Source organism: Budorcas taxicolor, chromosome X (genome assembly GCF_023091745.1).
Source record: "Budorcas taxicolor isolate Tak-1 chromosome X, Takin1.1, whole genome shotgun sequence".
In the NCBI taxonomy this organism is placed as follows: domain Eukaryota; kingdom Metazoa; phylum Chordata; class Mammalia; order Artiodactyla; family Bovidae; genus Budorcas; species Budorcas taxicolor.
Window position 1 is genome coordinate 82,744,949 of NC_068935.1, and position 20,599 is coordinate 82,765,547.

The 20,599-nt window shown below is 41.6% G+C and overlaps 1 protein-coding gene across 1 annotated transcript in view; it reads right to left on the reverse strand.

Moving 5' to 3' along the window:
- Positions 1–723: 723 nt before the first annotated feature.
- AR (androgen receptor) overlaps positions 724–20,599 on the reverse strand; it is a 195,939-nt gene continuing 176,063 nt past the window's right edge. Inside the window, exons 4-8 of the mRNA XM_052663544.1 lie at positions 14,793–15,080; positions 8,554–8,698; positions 2,737–2,867; positions 1,756–1,913; positions 724–1,049 (exon numbers count right to left, since the gene is read on the reverse strand). Of these exons, the coding sequence (XP_052519504.1) occupies positions 894–1,049; positions 1,756–1,913; positions 2,737–2,867; positions 8,554–8,698; positions 14,793–15,080 (878 nt within the window). The 3' untranslated portion in view covers positions 724–893. The remainder of the gene's footprint in view (positions 1,050–1,755; positions 1,914–2,736; positions 2,868–8,553; positions 8,699–14,792; positions 15,081–20,599) is intronic.

The window sequence follows — 20,599 nt, forward strand, 5'->3', positions numbered from 1 at the left end:
GTTTCGGCTAAAGAGAACATTCAGTTCAAAGCTCTTAGAAAAGATATTGAAAGTCAATTTGAGGGTGGAGGCAGAGGATGCGAGAGAAAAGGGACTGGTGTGGGGAGGCATTCCCAACAGACAGGTTTTCAAACATGAAGCACATTTTTCAGTACCATGAATTGTGCTGCAGTTGAACAGCCTAGCTCTCAGGGGCCAAGGCTGTGGGCAGGTACTGGTGATCCATCTGTCCTATTTTAAATCTGCCCCCCATCCACCTCAGTTCTGGGGTCAGCCTGCTCTCTAATGGCAATAGCCATTGGCAGAAAATAAAGGCTCCCAGGGAGAGAGGGTTCGGGGAAAAAAAGCAGTGACTCCCCATGGGCTTGGAATTTTCACCTTATTCTAGTTACTGTTGGCCTCTTTGGTAATTTCTGTTTTAATATTTTTTAAGAGGGAAAAACCCTAGTGTGTTTTTGTTTGTTTGTTTGTCTTTTGTTTTCCCAGATACTCTTAGCTCTCTAAACTTCACGTGGCATTAGGTGAGTAAACGTTTGTGTAGCTGGCACACAGCACAGTGCTATAAACAAGCACAACTTGACACTGTGCCACATGAGGATCATCACAGATTTAAAGAAATACAACAGCATTCAAAACACAGATAAGAGCCACAGCAGGGAGTACAGTCTGAAAGTGCCATGGGAGAGTCAGATAGGGAGAGATAGAAAAGAAAGGTGGAAAAGAGAAAAAGAAAAGCCCAGCAAATAGAATTCAAGAACATCTTCATGACAGACTGTACATAAATAGAGGAAATTCCCCAAGGCACTGCAGAGAAGTAGTGCAGAGTTAAAACAGGCAGAAGATATCTGAAAAAAGGAGTGAGGTGGGGTAAGAAAATGGGGGCTTCCAAAGCTTCACTGAGTGTGAAAATAGATAGGCTTGACTTTCCCGGAAAGGATCTTGGGCACTTGCACAGAGATGATCTCTGCCATCATTTCTGGAAAGTCCACGCTCACCATGTGAGACTTTATTAGCAGGTCAAAAGTGAACTGATGCAGCTCTCGTGCAATCTGCAGGGAGACAATAAGAGAGAGAGAAAACAGGGTTGACAAGTAGTTGGCTTCTTGTCAGGGTCTCCCCCACAGCCTTTGATTTCCTCCTCCTTCCTTTTATGTCCTTGGGGCTCTGTGAGTGTGTGTGTGTTTGTGTGAGTGCATACACACACATGTGCACTAAATTGTCTCCAGGGAGTCACTGAGAGGTCCTAAGAGATCTCTTAAACCACTGCAAGCTCTCTGACTCAGGACTGGGTGTTCCTTTTCCCCAGCACACACACACACAAACACACACACACACACACACGCACACACACACACACACACACTCTCTCTCTCTCTCTCTCTCTCTCTCTCACACACACACACACACACACACACACACACACACACACACAAACGTACATGCATATGACTCAAGGAAGAGGGGGAAACATCCAGGTCTGTTTTGTCTGCCTAAAGAACTTATCTACTCTAAGCCCCTTCTCTGAGTCCCAGTTGCTCTGTTCTCAACTCCTCCACCTCTTTCACAACATCCAGCTGGGACACTGTGACCTGTGTTCCTTTCTTCTTCATTGGATTTTCTTCCTGGACCACACTCAAAGCCAGAGGGGAATGGAAGCACCTCCCAACAGGTGGTGCCAGACCCTAGAAGAGCATATTATCACTTGGCTCTATCAGGCTACTCTCCCTGACAAAGCACCCTCCATTGTTTGCTTACAGGCTGCACAGAGTCCAGGAGCTTGGTGAGCTGGTAGAAGCGCCTTGAGCAGGATGTGGGATTTTTTCTCTTGCATGCAATGATACGATCAAGTTCCTTGATGTAGTTCATTCGAAGTTCATCAAAGAATTTTTGATTTTTCAGCCCATCCACTGGAACTGATGTGGGATGAAGACAGAATGGGGAGGGGAAGCATGCCCACGAAGGAGCATTAGACAAAGCACCAAGTTTTCTGACCACAAACTTGACCCCCACCCCCACAAGGAGGGAGCCATCGACTTGGCTTCCTGTCACTTGAGGTCTATATGCCTGGGGCCTTCAGGAAGTCTGCCAGGAAGGTCTTAGGGAGAAGGCTAGCTGGACCCAGTCTGTAGGGCATCAAGTAAATAAAATTTACTGAGCCTTTCCTTTCTCTGGTCTTCACATCTATACATTTCTTGGTTTTACATTATCCACAGTCCAGTTCTGAATTAGACAATTAAAATATGTGGCCTTGAATATCAAATTTTATCTCCTTTCTCCCCCATAGGGGCTAAGACAGCACTCTGCTTAGAAAAGATATTAAAGAAATATTCCTTGGCTGCCAAATAAGCCTTGTCTGAGTTGCTTACATAGACCTTGTCTTTTTTGGCAGAAGAAGAAATTCTTTCTACCCTACAAGAAATATAAGGTAGTCTTTGCCTGTTTCTATGGTAGAAGCTATGGAAAAATTCAGAGACCTGATAGAACTAGCCAAAAAGGCCTTGTCCCAGAGAAAGATTGGGGGTAGGTTTTGAATTGAAGCAAAGAAATTGGTCTCTAGCCATGAAATTCATCCTTGTTAGGGAAAAAGATGCTAAGGGAGAGTGGAGGAGGGAGGGTGAAAGAAGAAGGGAAATATTCAGGATCTGGCTTTTTCCTGATAATCCTTTAATGAAAAAGCACCTCTCCTCTGATCCCCTATACCCCCTAGGGGCACTCTCTACCCTTCCAGGCACTTACTAATGCTAAAGAGCAGCAGTGCCTTCATGCACAGGAATTCCTGGGGTGTGATTTGGAGCCATCCAAATTCTTGGGAGAGGTGCCTCATTCGGACACACTGGCTGTACATCCGGGACTTGTGCATGCGGTACCTAGGAAGGAAATACACAGAGAAAAAAGAGGGGTAAGAGAAGGCTTAGAATAAACCCAGAGAGACTGTTTGTGGGTGTCCTCCCCTTTCCAGTTTCTCCAATAGGAGTTTGATGTTTCTCTTGCTAGTGCTTCAGCAACAAGGAACAGGTTGTTCTCCCCCCCCCCCCCCATCATGGTATCTTGATAACTACTCATCTTCCCTGGCCAGGATATGGGTTAGCAGATGGAGTTTTCAAGTCCCCATACCCCTCCTGTTTCCTGAGACAGGGAAAGGAAAGCCTAACCAAATGAATACAACGGCACATGGTCTCCCTGACTACAGTTCTAATATTGCAGCTACAGCCAGAGACAGAACCTGCCTCCCAGACATTCAAACTTGAAGGATTTCTAAGAGACAGGCCTTAGAAATCAACTCCTGACATAAGGATACCAGGATTCCCAAGTGTCCACACATACTATACTAGAAATATCATTATTTCTTTAAAAACTCCCAGAAAAGGAGATTCCCCATTGCCCCTTTAAATGAGTTCCAATGCTTATCAAATCAGCCATAAAGTATTTCTGAATACCCAATCTAAATATCCCCTGCTGAAGGGGAGCCTACTCTTTCATATACTAGCTGTTCCTTACCACAGTTTGGGAGTTATAAAAATGTATGAGCTGCCTTTATTATAGTGACTTGTGAACAGATCATCACATTATCACCCATAAATTATATAGAGAAGTAGCCACGGCTTAGATAGCTTCTTGGGGAGAGCAACATCTCTGTTCCATGACTGACTGTGACAAGCCTGTAAGAGAAGATACACAGATACACCATTCTTCTGCTAGTAGAACTTCCTAGTCTTCAACACATCAGAATTTGTGTGTGTGTGTGAGAGACAGAGAGAGAAAGGCAGGGAGGAGGAGAGAGAGAATTTGATTTTATATCTTATAGAGAAAGGAAAGGGAATTTGACACTCACTTAAGTAGTGAGGGAAAGGACCACTGAGATTGGGCTTGAAGCTTATGGTTTGACATTTTGGTCCTCAAACCACTAGCTTCATTGACAGGCTGAGCAGGCCTGATACTGGCTGGGTGGAAGCTCAGAATCCTATCTCAGAGAGATCTTGGCTGGCCTAGAGAAAGAGGGAAAAGAAGGAGCAGATAGTGTAGAAGCATTTAATGCAGGCTGGAGCCCAACTAGAAAAAGGAAGTGTTTAGACAATGAAAGTGTTAGTTGGTCAGTGGTGTCTGACTCTTGCGACTCCATGGACTGTAACACATCAGGCTCCTCATGTCCATGGGATTCTCCAGGCAAGAATACTGGAGTGGGTAGCCATTTCCTTCTCCAGAAGATCTTCCCGACCCAGGGATTGAACCCAGGCCTCCTACATTGCAGGCAGATTCTTTACCATGTGAGCCACCTCGGGTAGTATCACAAATCATTGCCCAGAACAGTGCTGCTCCAAGCTCTTTCTTCCTAGAGAATTATTGAATAAGATCTGCTGAGTTTTGGGGTATGGCCTTGCTCTGGGCTCTACTGCGCTTCCAAGCCTTTGTTGATTATAACACTGCAGTATTTTTACCACTGAAATTGTGATCCTGACATGAAGGATTGCTATAACACTGCCGAAGGCCCCAGGAACAGAGACAGTAGGGAAAGGAGGGAAGAAAGACAAGGGAAGGAATTCAAAGGTGAAAGGAATAAGACATGAGGAGAAAGGGCAAATAGAATGGGGGACAGCTAATGGAAAGAAAGGGATAGAAAGTGCAAGGTAGAAAACAAGGTGCAGGGATGGAATCCAGGAGGTGAGCAGAGGTAGGAGAGATTAAAAGAGAGTAGATGAATATTAGAAAAAATGATGGAGCACAGTGCCTGGCACATAATAATTGCTCAAAAAATGATACGTTGGAAGGTGCCATTGTTATACTATTCACTGTTCTACAGATGAGGAGAATAAGGTTCAGAGAAGTTCAGTGATTTACCCAAGGTTGCACAGCTAGGGTTCAGGCCCGTTACCCTCACAGACTATGTTCTCTACAAAGAGCAGAGGAGAAAAGAAGAAAGCGAGGTTGATGACAAGTTTGGTGTCAGAGAGATCAGCAAATGAGTTGGCCCAGAGTCTCTGTCTCTTTATTTGGGTATCAGTTTCCCCATTAGTACCTTGAGGAGTTTAGCAGTAACAGATGGCTTTTAATTGGAGGGGTACTGCCACCTTAGTGTGCGCGGGCAGTATGAGCTGTCACAGTGACTAGGATCTTATTTGGAAGACCCTGATGCTGGGAATGATTGAAGGCAGGAGGAGAAGGGGATGACAGAGGAAAAGGTGGTCAGATGGCATCACCAACTCAATGGACATGAGTTTGAGTAAGCTCTAGGAGTTGGTGATGGACAGGGAAGCCTGGCATACTGCAGTCCATGGGGTCACAAAGAGTTATATACGACTGAGTGACTGAACTGAACTGAACTGAGTCAGGTACCAGGGATGTTAAACATATTCCAACATGCAAAAATGTACTACACAATGAAAAACCATTTCTCAGGAAAAGTCAATCCCCATTGAGAAGCAATGGTTTAGATGATTCTAGGGGTTTTAACAACCCTAACATAGTCAGTTTCTATAAGAGGAAGGGGACCTGATATTTCAGGAGCCTTGGGCCTTCATGGAGGACCCAGACTCTGTGTGGAATCCTATAGTACCTTTTGATGAGGTGCATGGAAGTGGACTAGAAAGCTGAGGTAGGGTGCCACATATATATACAGAGGTGGAAGAAGAAATGAAGATTTAGAAAATAGCCAATTATCACCTTACAAAGGTTCAAAGGTCTTTGGGCTCTGGATGGGGTAGGTGCCCAGTAGTTGGTTTAATCACTGGAGCACAGGAAAAGGAGAACAGGAAGAGGGCTTTTTAAGGCCCGACCCAGAAGATGGCATCATAGGTACCTCTTTGGATATCTGGAAACCATAAAGCAGGTTGTGCCAAAAGCTCATTGGTTATTCTTAGCTTCTGACTACCAGGGCTGGCTGAGTTGGAAGAGGGCAGCTGGGGACACTTATTTTCCCCCATATGGCATTGCTGTAATGGGAGGAACCACTGGCCTGTAGATTTTATTTTAAGGTTCTTCTGGGTTAGAGGGCTGGAGGAAAGGAAAGGTCAAATCATTCCTGGACCAAAGGGGTTCTCTATGGTGAGAAACCAGAAATCAAATTGCAAACATTCAGTGGATCATAGAGAAAGCAAGGTAATACTAGAAAAACATCTACTACTGCTTCACTGACTATGCTAAAGCCTTTGACTATATGGATCACAACAAACTACATACAATTCTTAAAGAAATGGGAATACCAGACTATCTTACCTGTCTCCTGAGACACCTATATGCAAGTCAAGAAGCAACAGTTAGAACTAGACATGGAACTACAGACTGGTTCAAAATTGGAAAAAGAATATGACAAGGCTGCATATAGTCATCATGCTTATTTAACTTATATCCAGAGTACATCATTCAAAATGCCAGTCTAGATGAATCACAAACTGGAATCAAGATTGCTGGGAGAAATATCAACAACCTAAGATATGTAGCTCATGCCACTCTAATGGCAGGAAGTGAAGAGGGAACTAAAGAGCCTCTTGATGAAGGTGAAAGAGGAGAGTGAAGAAGCTGGCTTACAACTCAACATTCAAAAAACAAAGATCATGGCATCTGGTCCCATCACTTCATGGCAAGCAGAAGGGAAAAAGGTAGAAGCAGTGTGACAGACTATTTCCTTGGGCTCCAGAATCACTGCAGATGGTGACTGAAGCCATGAAATTAAAAGATGATGTTCCTTGGAAGGAAAGCTATGACAAACCTAGACAGTGTATTAAAAGCAGAGATATCACTTTGCCAACAAAGTTCTGTTTAGTCAAAGCTATGACTTTTCCAGTAGTCATGTACAGATGTGAGAGTTGGACCGTAAAGAAGGCTGAGAGCCAAAGAACTGATGCTTTTGAATTGTGGTGCAGGAGAAGACTCTTGAGAGTCCCTTTGGCTGCAAAGAGATAAAACCAATCAATCTTTTTTTTCCCAATATTTCCATATTTTTTATTATTTCTTTTTTTTAAATTTAAATTTATTTAATTGGAGGCTAATTACTTAACAATATTGTATTGGTTTTGCCATACATCAACATGAATCTGCCACGGGTGTACACATGTTCCCCATCCTGAATCCCTCTCCCACCTCCCTCCCTGTACCATCCCTCTGGGTCATCCCAGTGCACCAGCCCCAAGCATCCTGTATCCTGCATCAGACCTGAACTGGCGATTAGTTTCTTATATGATATTATACATGTTTCAATGCCATTCTCCCAAATCATCCCACCCTCTCCCTCTCCCACAGAGTCCAAAGGACTGTTCTATTCATCTGTGTCTCTTTTCAACCCTGAATATTCATTGGAAGGGCTGAAGCTGAAACTCTAATACTTTGGCCACCTGATATGAAGACTCATTGGAAAAGATCCCGATGCTGGGAAAGACTGAAGGCAAAGAAGAAGGGGGCAGCAGAAGATGAGATGGGCAAACTCTAGGAGATAATGAAAGACAAGGGAGTCTGACGTGCTTCAGTCCGTGGTGTCACAAGGAGTCACACACGACTCCTGCAGCTGAACAACAACATTCACAATACCATGGGGGACCTCAAATAGAGACACAGAAAAGATTATCACTACTAGGGAAAGAGAATATTGGAAGGGTACTTCTTTTTATTTCTTGCCCATTTTGAGCCAGACATTTCACATCCATTAGCTCCTATTTTAGTTGTCATAACAAACCATTGAAGAAAGTTTTATTTTATTAACAGCTGAGGAAACTGTTAATCAGACAATGATGTAGGAAATAATACAACAGAGGTTTCAGTTAAGAAAAGTATGCTTCTAAAATTTGAGCTCTTGGCTAAATTTATGAAGGATAAATAGAGCTGGTGGGCAGAGCAAGTATTAATTAAACTTGTTTTTAAGAAGAAGGAACTGATTGGGCCAAGGTCACATGCCAGAAAATGGTGGAGTTGCTCTTCTTCATCACTTACCATCAGGAGGCAGTATAAAAGCTGGGAGTTACACAGTCATACTGTGAATTCTGTTGCCAACATGCACTGTTTAACATTGTTGGATGAATCACCATTTTGTTGAGCATAATTTCCCCCATCCATTAAAAAAATATTTTAAAGGAGAAATCAAGTTATCATAACTTGATTTCACCATTAAAATGTGGGCTCAATGAGAAAAAATTAGGAAAATATCTAGTATAGTCCTGGCACACAGGAGTTTCTCAACAAAAGGTGACTGGCAGTAGCTTTTGGTGGTAGCAAAGGGACCAAGGGAGCTTCAGCCTTCAGATCTAGAGTGTTTCTGTTCACTCCTTATGTTGCCCAGAGTGAAGAAGGACCCTGACATGAGGGTCTGAGATAAGCTAAAAGCAGGTCAGAAGCACTGCCAAATTACCAGGATTGTGTCTTGATCAGGAAAAGTGATGGCCTTCCCTCCTTCCCTCCTATCCATTGGCCTTCCAGCCAGGCAAAGCCACTTTAGACTGAATAGGTTGGCTAGGTCTCTACTGCCTCATATAAAGGTCAAATGAAATAACTCTCACCATTACTTCCATTATTGTCATCGCCACGAACCAGGTCTGTGTCTATGTGAATTCTGGGCCCATAAGCACTTACTCATTGAAAACCAGGTCAGGGGCAAAGTAGAGCATCCTGGAGTTGACATTGGTGAAGGACCGCCAGCCCATGGCAAACACCATAAGCCCCATCCAGGAGTACTGAATGACTGCCATCTGGTCGTCCACGTGCAAGTTGCGGAAGCCTGGAGATAGGACAGAGGCAATGGTCAGACTGAGTACTGATGGTCTAAGTGAAGTCTAGGACTCTGCTGGACTGAGAATTTCTGGTACTCGGGCTGCCCCTGAGGAGACCCAGGGACCATCAATGATGGGGAGTAAGAGGAGAACAAAGTATATGGTGGGGATAATTATTTGTGCTCCCTAATTCATCAAGCTGCTCGAAAGAGATGGTAATGGAGGCAAAAAGTGCACTGCCCATTGGAAGAGAATAATAATCTACCACTGACTGCTTACAATTAATTAACTTTATTATAAGTATATTACTTATATTAATTCACTTAATACTCACAACAATCCAATAAAGTGTATATTATCGTGCCCAGTCTGTAAATCAGTAAAAGTGAGTCACAGAAAAGTTAAAAGAATTTGCCCAAGATCATAAGGCTAGTACCTGGCAGATCAAGTTCCAAAGCCGGTCTGATTCCAAAGCCCATGCTCTTGATCTTCAGAAAGGCTCACTGCCTTTCTGAAGATGCAGTGTAATAATCATTTTTCTCACATGAACAGCATTTTTCATTTTACAAAGCTCTTTTCGAGCTATAATCTTGTTTGTACCCTCTAACAACCCTGGAAAAGGGATACTATTACATATCAGCATATGGTGAAATGCCTTTGACAGCCACACCTTCTCCTTCTTCACCTTCAGGCTTCATCTCTTTTCTCCAATCCTTTTCCTGCCTCCCACTTCCTCTCCATTATTTTCTACACTGCTAGTTTCCTACCCTACTGCCATTCCTGCCAACTGCCATTATGTATGCACAAACAGGCTCTTTATGACCTCCCTTCTTAGACTAACTTCTTATCATTTACCTTCTCATAATTTAGGTTCTAGCTATTCTGAAAAACCCACAATTTGCTGAACACACATAACATACTTCATGCCTCTAAATCTCTGCTGTCTCTGCACAGGCAGTTGTCTTTCCCTCGAGTGTATTCTTACCTTCCCAGACTTTCCATCTGATAAATGCCTACTCATCTTTCAAGTATTCACTGGAAGGCTACCTTCTCTGTGAAGCTTCTTTCAACACATCCAAGCAGAAGACCTATTGATTCTTCTTTTACCATCCTAATGAATCTTAAGTAGTTCTATCTAATTATAGTACTCATTACACTGCACTGGAATTTATTTGTGCACATATCTGTCTACTCCATAAGACTTAGAGCTTCTTGAAGACAGGGACCATCCCCTTTTTTCATTTTTTCCTCCCTAGTATATAATACAGCTCAGGTATTTGAGTAGGAGTTTGAGAAATATTAATTAAATGGATTAAGGACTCTCATTTTTTTTCATTTTATAAAACGAGAATTAGATGATCTTCAAATTACTCCCTTAAACTCAGAGAACAGAGGTTCCCAAATGCTGCCTCCACAAATAGTACATAGGTAGAACAGATATTGCTCTGCTCTCCTGGAGGTTTCCAAACAGTTGGATACTTAGAGTATCACATCAGAGCTTATCTCTTAACAGTACCACATTTATCTTCTCCCTAACAGATCCAGAATTATCTAAAATTTTGTTTTGCTATACCTCATTAGGAATGCTTATATAAATTTAGATAATGCTTCTAACTTTCCTGATGATGACCTCATTTAACTCTCACAATTACCCTGGAGTGTGGGCAATGTGACATTTATTTTGTCATTAAGGAAACTGAGGGCCAGAGAAGTCACAGCTCGAAACTACCAAGGTCACAAGTTTTTCTTAGCCATAGGGTCAGGTCTGAAATCTAAGCTATCAAGATACATTGTTCTGTTTGTTTGGTCCTTGCCACACACACACTCTATTCCCCTTTAGGTCCCAAGTCTACCAGACATCAGGGATGCCAGAGTTCCTCACAGCACCACCCTTGACTGCAATCTTACCTCCCAGGCAAGTGCCTCCCACCTTTACTGGTAATGATATACTAACAAACTAGTTGCAGCTTCAGACACAGGAGTATTTCCTGCCTGAAGCCCTTGTGTAGAACAGAATGCCTGGGATGGACTCTTTCCAGTAGGAGACAAGAAGCGAGGGTCAAGCACATAACATCCAAGAATCTCTTTGGGAGGGGTCCAGGAGTTTGAACCTTGAACCTCTGGGGTGGGTGACAGTGAGAATCAAAGAAAGCCTTGGATGGTGACGGTGGTGAATATGAGGGTTCATGGAGGTATGAGGATTAAACTGTACTAGTACGAAGGAAGTCATCAATACTAATGATTTTTTCCTTCACTGAGATGTCAGAGAACTAACATAGGAGAAAAATGGGATAGCTTAGTTTGGCTTAATACTAGTTAGTGATCCTTAGTGACAGCTGCTTAGAACCCAAACTTAATTACTATGTACACATCAGCAACATAGCAGGCCAAGTTTCCTATAGGTCTAATCTCATTATAATACCTAACTCTGTTCTCCAATGTCCAGCCTTTGAAAAGACCTGCTTACATAGTATGGCTGTCAAGGCATGAGTTGAGGAAACACTAGCTTCAGCCTACAGGTTTCCTTCAACATACATTCACTCAACTCCTATTTGGCAGTGCATCAGGCTGTTTTGGAAAAACAGAGAGAAGTCATTTTCAAGTTTTGAAACACACCAAACAGGTTAGGGAGCAGAGACAGTTTCTTGGAGACTCTGTTTTCTCAGCAGAAACCAATCAACATCACTTCTTAGCAATCTTGAGCAGAAACCTCTGGAAGAACATGTCTAAAGAAAGGTCAATTAGGAAATCTTTGCTGCTTTAGTGCACCTGACAGCCAAGGTCTTCAAAGAAGACAATTCCTCTTTGGGACCTATGAATGAACTTCTAGGCAAAGTTAGTGGCAGTTTAAAATGATTTTAGTGGTTTAGTTCTCAAGCTTTATAATAATGACCCACTATTTACAGAGACTCTTCTATGTTCCAGCTATTGTACTCTTTATACAGAATTTCTATGTTGATAACAATCTGCAAGGTAGCAACTGCTCTACCATCTCTACAAACAAGGAAATGAAAGCATGTGCAGACACGTGATCTGCTCAAAGTCATGCTAGTGTATAGCTAAGATGCCAAGCCAGATACATCTGATTATAAATATACTGTGTACATACAATCTACTCACTTTCTCTCAATAGTTATCATTTATTAATGTGCTGGTGCAAAACAAGGCAATTTACATGTATTATCACTATCAAAGAAAACTTCACATCAAAATTATATGAGTAGGTACCAGCACAGTGCCTCTCAAAGGACAAGAGCTCAGTCTGTTCAATGAGCAAATAACTTGAATTAGTAGGTGATTATTGACAATAGGAATAACAGTTCTAATGAATATGGTACTTGGCTTTCTTTTGAGGCTATTCTTCTAAATGACTCAGGATCAGAGATCATTTCCTTGGACAAGATGGATGGTGAACTGATATTAACTTGCAGACTTGTTAATGTAAGGAAACAGCTTCTCATCCTGGAGGTTGGGCTGAGAAAATCCAGTGACTTCAAGTTACACAAATTCTGTCATAATGATTTGCACTAGGTTATTGCTAAGACTGGAAATCAGAGGGTGTGAGCTCAAGCTATGGCTGTATTTGTTAAGTCACCAAGTGGAACAAGTTAATTTACCACTATGAATCTTGTCATATGAAATGGGAGTAAAAGCCCCTATGGTTCATAGAACTGCTATAAGGATTAAGTGGAATCATATGTAAGAAAAAGTCTGTAGCCTATAACATGGTACAATTAGGTGTCTGGCAACTGCTTGGAAAGATTAAACTGAATCTCTGTTCAGTTCAGCACAGTTCAGTCGCTCAGTCATGCCTGACTCTTTGCAACCCTACGGACTGCAGCACGCCAGGCCTCCCTGTCCATCACCAACTCCTGGAGTTTACTCAAACTCATGTCCATTGAGTCAGTGATGCCATCCAACCATCTCATACTCTGTCGTCCCCTTCTCTTCTCACCTTCAATCTTTCCCAGCAACAGGGTCTTTTCAAATAAGTCAGTTCTTTGCAACAGGTGGCCAAAGTATTGTCTAACAGAATCTCTGTTAGACATATAACATCAAGACACTCAGCTGAATAACTGATAAGAATTAAAGCAACTTTTAATTTTGTTATTATTATTATTTGTATTTTTCCTCCCTGTGTGAACTCTGTTTTTGGCACAGACAGTATCCTTGGGCCTTCTTCCCAGGGATTTTATTGGCTAGTCAACCCCAGATTTCCAAGCTAAGAAGGCGTTGCTGCTGCTGCTGCTAAGTCGCTTCAGTCGTGTCCGACTCTGTGTGACCCCATAGACAGCAGCCCACCAGGCGCCTCTGTCCCTGGGATTCTCCAGGCAAGAATACTGGAGTGGGTTGCCATTTCCTTCTCCAATGCATGAAAGTGAAAAGTGAAAGTGAAGTCACTCAGTCGTGCCCGACTCAGTGACCCCATAAATCTGGTGGTTGTATCTGGGCCTTGTGAATTGGAAAGACAAAAAAGGAGCTTGACAGTCAACATGCAATGTCTTTCACGTTATGACCCAACTGGCTTTGGATAACTTGGTCCCTCATTGTAAAACCCAAGGCTAGAGATCTACAAGGGTGCTACACAGACTATTGGGTAGAATTTGATGAGGAGGGAATTTGGAGTTAGGAGGAGACCTGGGCTCAAGTTCTGGCCCTGCTATCTTCTGAATGTGCAACTGCAGGGCAAACATCAACTCTCACAGCTTCATTCTTTATCTATAAAATAGGGAAAAGAATCCCTACTTTAAAGAATTCTTATGAGGATCAAATCAGGTAATATATATGAAACTGCTCTGTTCAATATAAATTCCCAACTGTTTGGCAGTTATTAAATGGCGGGTTAATCTTTGATTCTACAAGAAGAGGTTTGGTTGTTGATGATTCAGAAGAATCTTTCAATCATGGAAGTTTATGATTAAGAGAATCCTTAAAGAGTTTATGCTTCACTTGTTTCCACATTGTGTTCGCTAGAGCCCTAAGATTCTGCAAGAGTGATTTGAGGCTTCTCTAGGCATAGTGAGGGAGAGGCACTGGCTCTAAATCAACCGGCTCCACTTGGATGTGTACCATGTTTTTGAGAAATAAAGAGTTTGGCTGCTAAAGGAACATATGTGAATCATTGGATGTGATGTGAGGCATATGGGATAGAGGATCTCTGAGGCTTCTTTAAACTCTAATATTTGAATAATTATTTCTTTTCAAACAACAGATGGCCAAGGGAGGAAGTGAGTTCCTCATCACTGGAGGTAAACTTGCAGAAGTTAGACAAACACTTCATATTTCTTTCACTATCACTTAATATACCCTTCCACTATGATGATCCTATTTTATTAAGGATTAATAAAATCCTTATTTTATTTTTTTTTCTTTTTTGGTCACACCCTGCAGCCTGTGGGATCTTAGTTCCTCAACCAGGGATTGAACCCATGCCCTCAGTGAAAGCACAGAGGACCACTGGACTTAACCACTGGACTTCCAGGGAATTCCCTAAGATAGTTTTAAGAGCACTTATCAGGGAATTCCCTTGAAGTAAAACTGGAAAATTATTAATGCAGTCCAAACCACTTTTCAAACATTATACATATGGAAAAACAGACCAGGAAAGGGAAGGGGTCACATAATGAGTTACCAGCAGAGCTAAGGCTAGAATCCAAGTATTCTGACTTCCAACCCCATGTTCCTTCTACCATACCATATTATAAGAGTTCCCATGGTATGGGTCCTAACTAATAGTGAAAACAGATTATCAGTTAGGTTCAAGATTATCTTTGGAGTGAACTTGCGTATGTACATGTAGAAAAGCATCTTAAAGCATATAAGGATATCTATGTCTGTGTGATCCATGATTATGAGGAAATTTGCTGATTAAATCTGTGGGTTGAACATGATTGTTGTGTGCTGATGTGAGGCATATGGGATACTCAGTAATGCTGTTTTTCTTGATTTTTGAATTTCCTTATTTTAAACATGGGGATTTTTACCATTCTCTCCCCTCACAAGGTTATGGTGAGTTAACAGATGGGAAAGGAACAGATGTGGTGCATGGCCCAAAGAAACATTCACTAAATATGATATCCCATATCCCATGCCCCCACTTACCAGGCAAGGCCTTGGCCCACTTGACCACATGTACAAGCTGTCTTTCACCCAGTTCATTGAGGCTAGAGAGTAAAGCTGCGAAGGAGTCAGGTTGGTTGTTGTCATGTCCAGCACACACCACCCCTGGCTCAATGGCTTCCAGGACATTCAGAAAGATGGGCTGACACTCATAGCCTTCAATATGTGACACTGTCAGCTTCTGGGCTGGCTCTTCAGTGGGGCTGGTGGCACTGGAAGCCTCCCCTTCCTCCTGTAGCTTCAGATTCCCAAGTTTCTTCAGTTTCCGGGCTTTTGGGAAAGAAGGGAAAGTTGGATTTATTATCAGTGGCAAAAAACACACAGCACAACTACCCTGTTAGAAAAGCTGCTTGAGCTAAGAAAACAAGTATGATCATTTTTCCTGATCACAGACTCTAAACTCCTTAAGGACAAGTATACATTTTAACCACTGGTTGAATGAATGGTTCATCATTCTAAATTCCTACTAAACTCAAACCTTCATATCTTGCTTTCATCTTTATCCTCTTGCCAGACATACCTAGTATATCTTTGGATTGGGGACTGCCTAAATACGGTCTCCAGTATTCATACTTTGAATCTTTAATTAAATCATTACTAACATATTCATGGTTCCCTCATTCATTCAACAGATATCCATTGTTAAGGCTTACTTTTGAGTGACAAAAAGAACACAGGCCCTAACCAGTTTGGGAGAGGAAAAATAAATGCCCACTAAAATATCTATCAGTTAGAAAATGTCAAACTGGTGAATGTTATAACAGGGGCATTAACAAAAGAGGAAGGTAACAATCTTTGTGCATAGGTTGGGTCAGGAAGTGATTATGGTGACATTTGACCTGGACCTTGAATAATAGCAAGGACTTCACCAGGCAGAGAGGGATGGAAAGGGCATAAACAAAAGCACTAAGGGTTTAAGGGAAAAAGATACCAGTGTGGCTGGAGTGTATATTTTATGTGTGGGGAGAATGGCTATTTATGAGGTTGAAAATAATGGTGGCATCTGACTTTGAAGGAACATGTATAACATATTAAGAAATTTGGGCCTTATCACACACGGTGATAACAAATATGGAATGTTTTTAAAAAAGAGAATGATGTACTTGTGTCTATGTCCATCATGTCTAGCAGATTGCTAGGAAAGGAGACCAGAAAGGCAGATCTATTGAAGAAGGACTAGACTTGTTCTATCATCCCACTTTGGGGTAAATAAATGGGAATTTTCTGGTGTTGCAGCATTTCTCATTTTAACTGAAACAACCCAAGTTATTGTTAGATATTTACACTCATAGTTGAACATACATTGCAACGTGTATATTGATTTTTTTCTTTAGTAAAGGAGAGAGGGGGAAGCTGAAGTCTGAAATCCCCAGCTGTATTAAAGAAATAATAGAATGTCCCTGCCTTTATAATCTGCCTGTAAAACGGGAACCGTGCTAGGAAGCATCCATTTGTTATTTTAAAAAGCAACAATAATCTAAAATCCAAATCTTAAGAACCATCCCCCTCCATGCTCTCATACACATAATTTAGAGGTCCTTGAGCATCCTGATGTTTACTTTGTGCTATTTTCCTTAGCATTTATATTGGCAGAAATATAAATAATTGAAAGGTCATAACTCTGATGTCTAGCATAGACAGTTGCACTGGGGCAGATCATAAACCACTTTATCTCTAATCCTTTTAAATAATAATAATAAATTTTAAAAGGTATACAACAAAGAGAGAAGCTGATTGCTCAGTTTTAATGGATGAATACAACAAAACCTGTTGCTGATCTGTTTCTGGCTCGTGCAAAAAAAAAAAAGATACTTAGCTGGAACTGGCTTTCAGCTTTAATTAGAAAAATAAGTCTTGCAATGCAAACTTCAATCATAGTGCAACTCAGTAAATCAATGAAAGAATGAATCACATGTTTGGATTAACAACCAGGATAAAGGAGGAGAAAATAGAGGGACTGGTGCTACAAGAGGAGCACAATGAAGAACTCAGGGTAAAATAACAAGGGAGCCTGGAAAATTAACACAGAGTTCAAGATGACCTTGTCCAACAATCATTTCTGCAAGGCTTGGGCACAGTCAGTAATAAGGAGATATGCACACCCACTGTCAACTCCCACCTCCCATCAAGGGCACAAGCTGGAAGGTATGGGCAGGGCTAAGCTTATCTTACCCCGGAGCTAGAGGCCTGGCCCCCACAATAATCTTGTCATTTGGTGAAACCATTGTTGACACAGGTTCATGTAGGCAGCTCTATAGACTGGTAGTGCTTACTGGATATGCTCCTCTAGTACAGTTTCTAGAGGTAGACACTCTCTTTCCCACCACTGGCACTTTCTGACTGTGGGCTTAGAAGTTGCCAGGCCATGTAGTTCCCCTTTTAGCCTGGGAAAGGACAGAAATATAATTAGCCCTATGCCTGAGCAAACTAAGAGATATAAGTACTTTTTTTCTCAGCCTTCTATATACCTTACTTCATAAACATATTATATCATTTAACTCCACAATGATCTTAGGAGGTGAGGAATATTTCCTATCTCTGTTTTGCAAGTGAGTAAACTGAGCTAACACAACTATCAAGAAACAGAATCTAAAAATCTTAATGTAGTCTGACTGTAAAGCCAATGTTCTTTCTACTATATAATACTGCCTACCCCAAGGAGCCTTAAACGCTACTTCTGGCCTAATAAAGTTGAGGAGTGGGACTAGGGTTATATCCTCCCTGCCTTCTTCCCTCACCCTTGACCCTAAACTTCAGTAACTATAATAGCATCAAATCCAGAAAGGAAAAGGTAGAAAGCTATGAGATTCCTCTGGCCGGGTACCTAAAGCAGAAATACGTTTGGGGAACGTATAGTGACTGGAACTATAGTGGCTTAGTGATTCGTAAAATAACAAAATATTAAAGGTCCTTAGAACTCATCACATCCAGGGGGTTCACAAAATGTGAACCTTCAGTGTCTACACATATAACACATTGTGTATGTGTGTTTCTGTCTCTCTGGGTATGTGTTTATAGGAGAATGGTGGGAACTCTGGTGAACTAAAGTGAATGCTTGACCTACAATACATGTACACATACACATACATATACACATACTGTTAGAAGACATTCATATAATATTTACAAATTTTCCTAAAACTCATCTGTAAACAAACAAACAAAACAAACAAAAAACTCATCTGTATCCCAAAGTTAAATTCAAGTCATAGCCTTTATTTTGGGACTTCTGTTGCTAATCCAACATTTCACGTCAAGGATGGGGAGGCTGAGGCCAGAGAGAGTGAGGTCACCAAGTGGCAGAGCAGAGGCTCTTATTCCTAATCCAGAGTTCCCTGTGCCCTATTAGCCCTCTTTTTGACTAAGTAATTTGTACTATATCTCAGTACTTGCCTCTCTGAGCTCCTTTTAGAATTGCACTGTCCAACACAGCAGCCACTAGACACATGTGGATATTTAAATGAAATAAAATAAAATAAAATAAAATAATTCCTTAGTCTCACTTAGTCAGTTCAGTCATTCAGTCAGTTCAGTCACTCAGTCCAGTCCAACTCTTTGCAACCCTATGAACTGCAGCACACCAGGCTTCCCTGTCCATCACCACCTACCAGAGTTCGCTCAAACTCATGTCCATTGAGTCAGTGATGCCATCCAATCATCTCATCCTCTGTCATCCCCTTCTCTTCCTGCCTTCAATCTTTCCTAGCATCAGGGTCTTTTCAAATGAGTCAGTTCTTCCCATCAGGTGGCCAAAGTATTGGAGTTTCAGCTTCACCATCAGTCCTTCCAATGAATATTCAGGACTGATTTCCTTTAGGATGGACTGGTTGGATCTCCTTGCAGTCCAAGGGACTATCAAGAGTCTTCTCAAACACCACAATTCAAAAGCATCAATTATTCGGCGCTCAGCTTTGTTTATGATCCAACTCTCACATCCATACATGACTACTGGAAAAACCATAGCTTTGACTAGATGGACCTTTCTGCTTTAGCTGTCTAGGTTGGTCATAACTTTTCTTCCAAGGAGCAAGCGTCTTTTAATTTCATGGCTGCAGTCACCATCTGCAGTGATTTTGGAGCCCCCTCCCCCGCCAAAAACAAATAAAATGTGTCACTGTTTCCACTGTTTCCCCATCTATTTGCCATGAAGTGATGGGACCGGATGCCATGATCTTCGTTTTCTGAATGTTGAGCTTTAAGCCAACTTTTTCACTCTCCTTTCACTTTCATCAAAAGGCTCTTTAGTTCTTCACTTTCTGCCACAAGGGTGGTGTCATCTGCATATCTGAGGTTATTGATATTTCTTCCAGCAATCTTGATTCCAGCTTGTGCTTCATCCAGCCCAGCGTTTCTCATGATGTACTTTGCATATAAGTTAAATAACCAGGGTGACAATATACAGCCTTGACATACTCCTTTCCCTATTTGGAACCAGTCTGTTGTTCCATGTCCAGCTCTAACTGACGTGTATACAGATTTCTCAAGAGGTAGGTAATGTGATCTGGTATTCCCATCTCTTGAAGAATTTTTCCACAGTTTTTTGTTATCCACACAAAGGTTTTGGCATAGTCAATAAAGCGGAAGCAGATATTTTTCTGGAACTTTCTTGCCGTTTTGATGATCCAACAGATGTTGGCAATTTGATCTCTGGTTCCTCTTCCTTTTCTAAATCCAGCTTGAACATCTGGAAGTTTATGGTTCACATGCTGTTGAAGCCTGGCTTGGAGAATTTTGATCACTACTTTATTAATGTGTGAGATGAGTGCAATTGTGTGGTAGTTTGAGCATTCTTTGGCATTGCTTTTTTTGGGATTGGAATGAAAACTGATCTTTCCCAGTCCTGTGGCCACTGCTGAGTTTTCCAAATTTCTTGGCATATTGAATGCAGCACTTTCATAGCATTATATTGTAGGATTTGAAAGAGCTCAACTGGAATTCCATCACCCCCAGTAGCTTTGTTCATAGTGATGCTTTCTAAGGCCCACTTGATTCCGCATTCCAGGATGTCTGACTCTAGGTGAGTGATCATACCATCATAATTATCTGAGTCTTGAAGATCTTTTTTGTAGAGTTCTTCCGTGTATTCTTGCCATCTCTTCTTAATATCTTCTGCTTCTGTTAAGTCCATACCATCTCTGTCCTTTATTGAGCCCGTCTTTGCATGAAATGTTCCCTTGGTATCTCTAATTTTCTTGAAGAGATCACTAGTCTTTTCCATTCTATTGCTTTCCTCTATTTCTTTGGGTTGATCACTGAGGAAGGCTTTCTTATCTCTCCTTGCCATTTTTTGGAACTCTGCATTCAAATGGGTATAACTTTCTTTTTCTCCTTTGCCTTTTGCTTCTCTTCCTTTCACAGCTATTTGTAAGGTCTCCTCAGACAACCATTTTGCCTTTTTGCATTTCTTCTTCTTGGGGATGGTCTTGATCCCTGCCTCCCGTACAATGGCACGAACCTCTATCCATCATTCTTGAGGCACTCTATCAGATCTAGTCCCTTAAATTTATTTGTCACTTCCACTGTATAAGAAGTGTAAGCAATTTTATTTAGGTTATATCTGAATGGTCTAGTTGTTTTCCCTAGTTTCTTCAGTTTAAGTCTGAATTTGGCAATAAAGAGTTCATGATCTGAACCATATTCAGCTCCTGGTCTTGTTTTTGCTGACTGTATAGAGCTTCTCCATCTGTGGCTGCCAAAAAGATAATCAATCTGATTTTGGTATTGACCATCTAGTGATGTCCATGTGTAGAGTCTTCTCTTGTGTTGTTGGAAGAAGATGTTTGCCATGA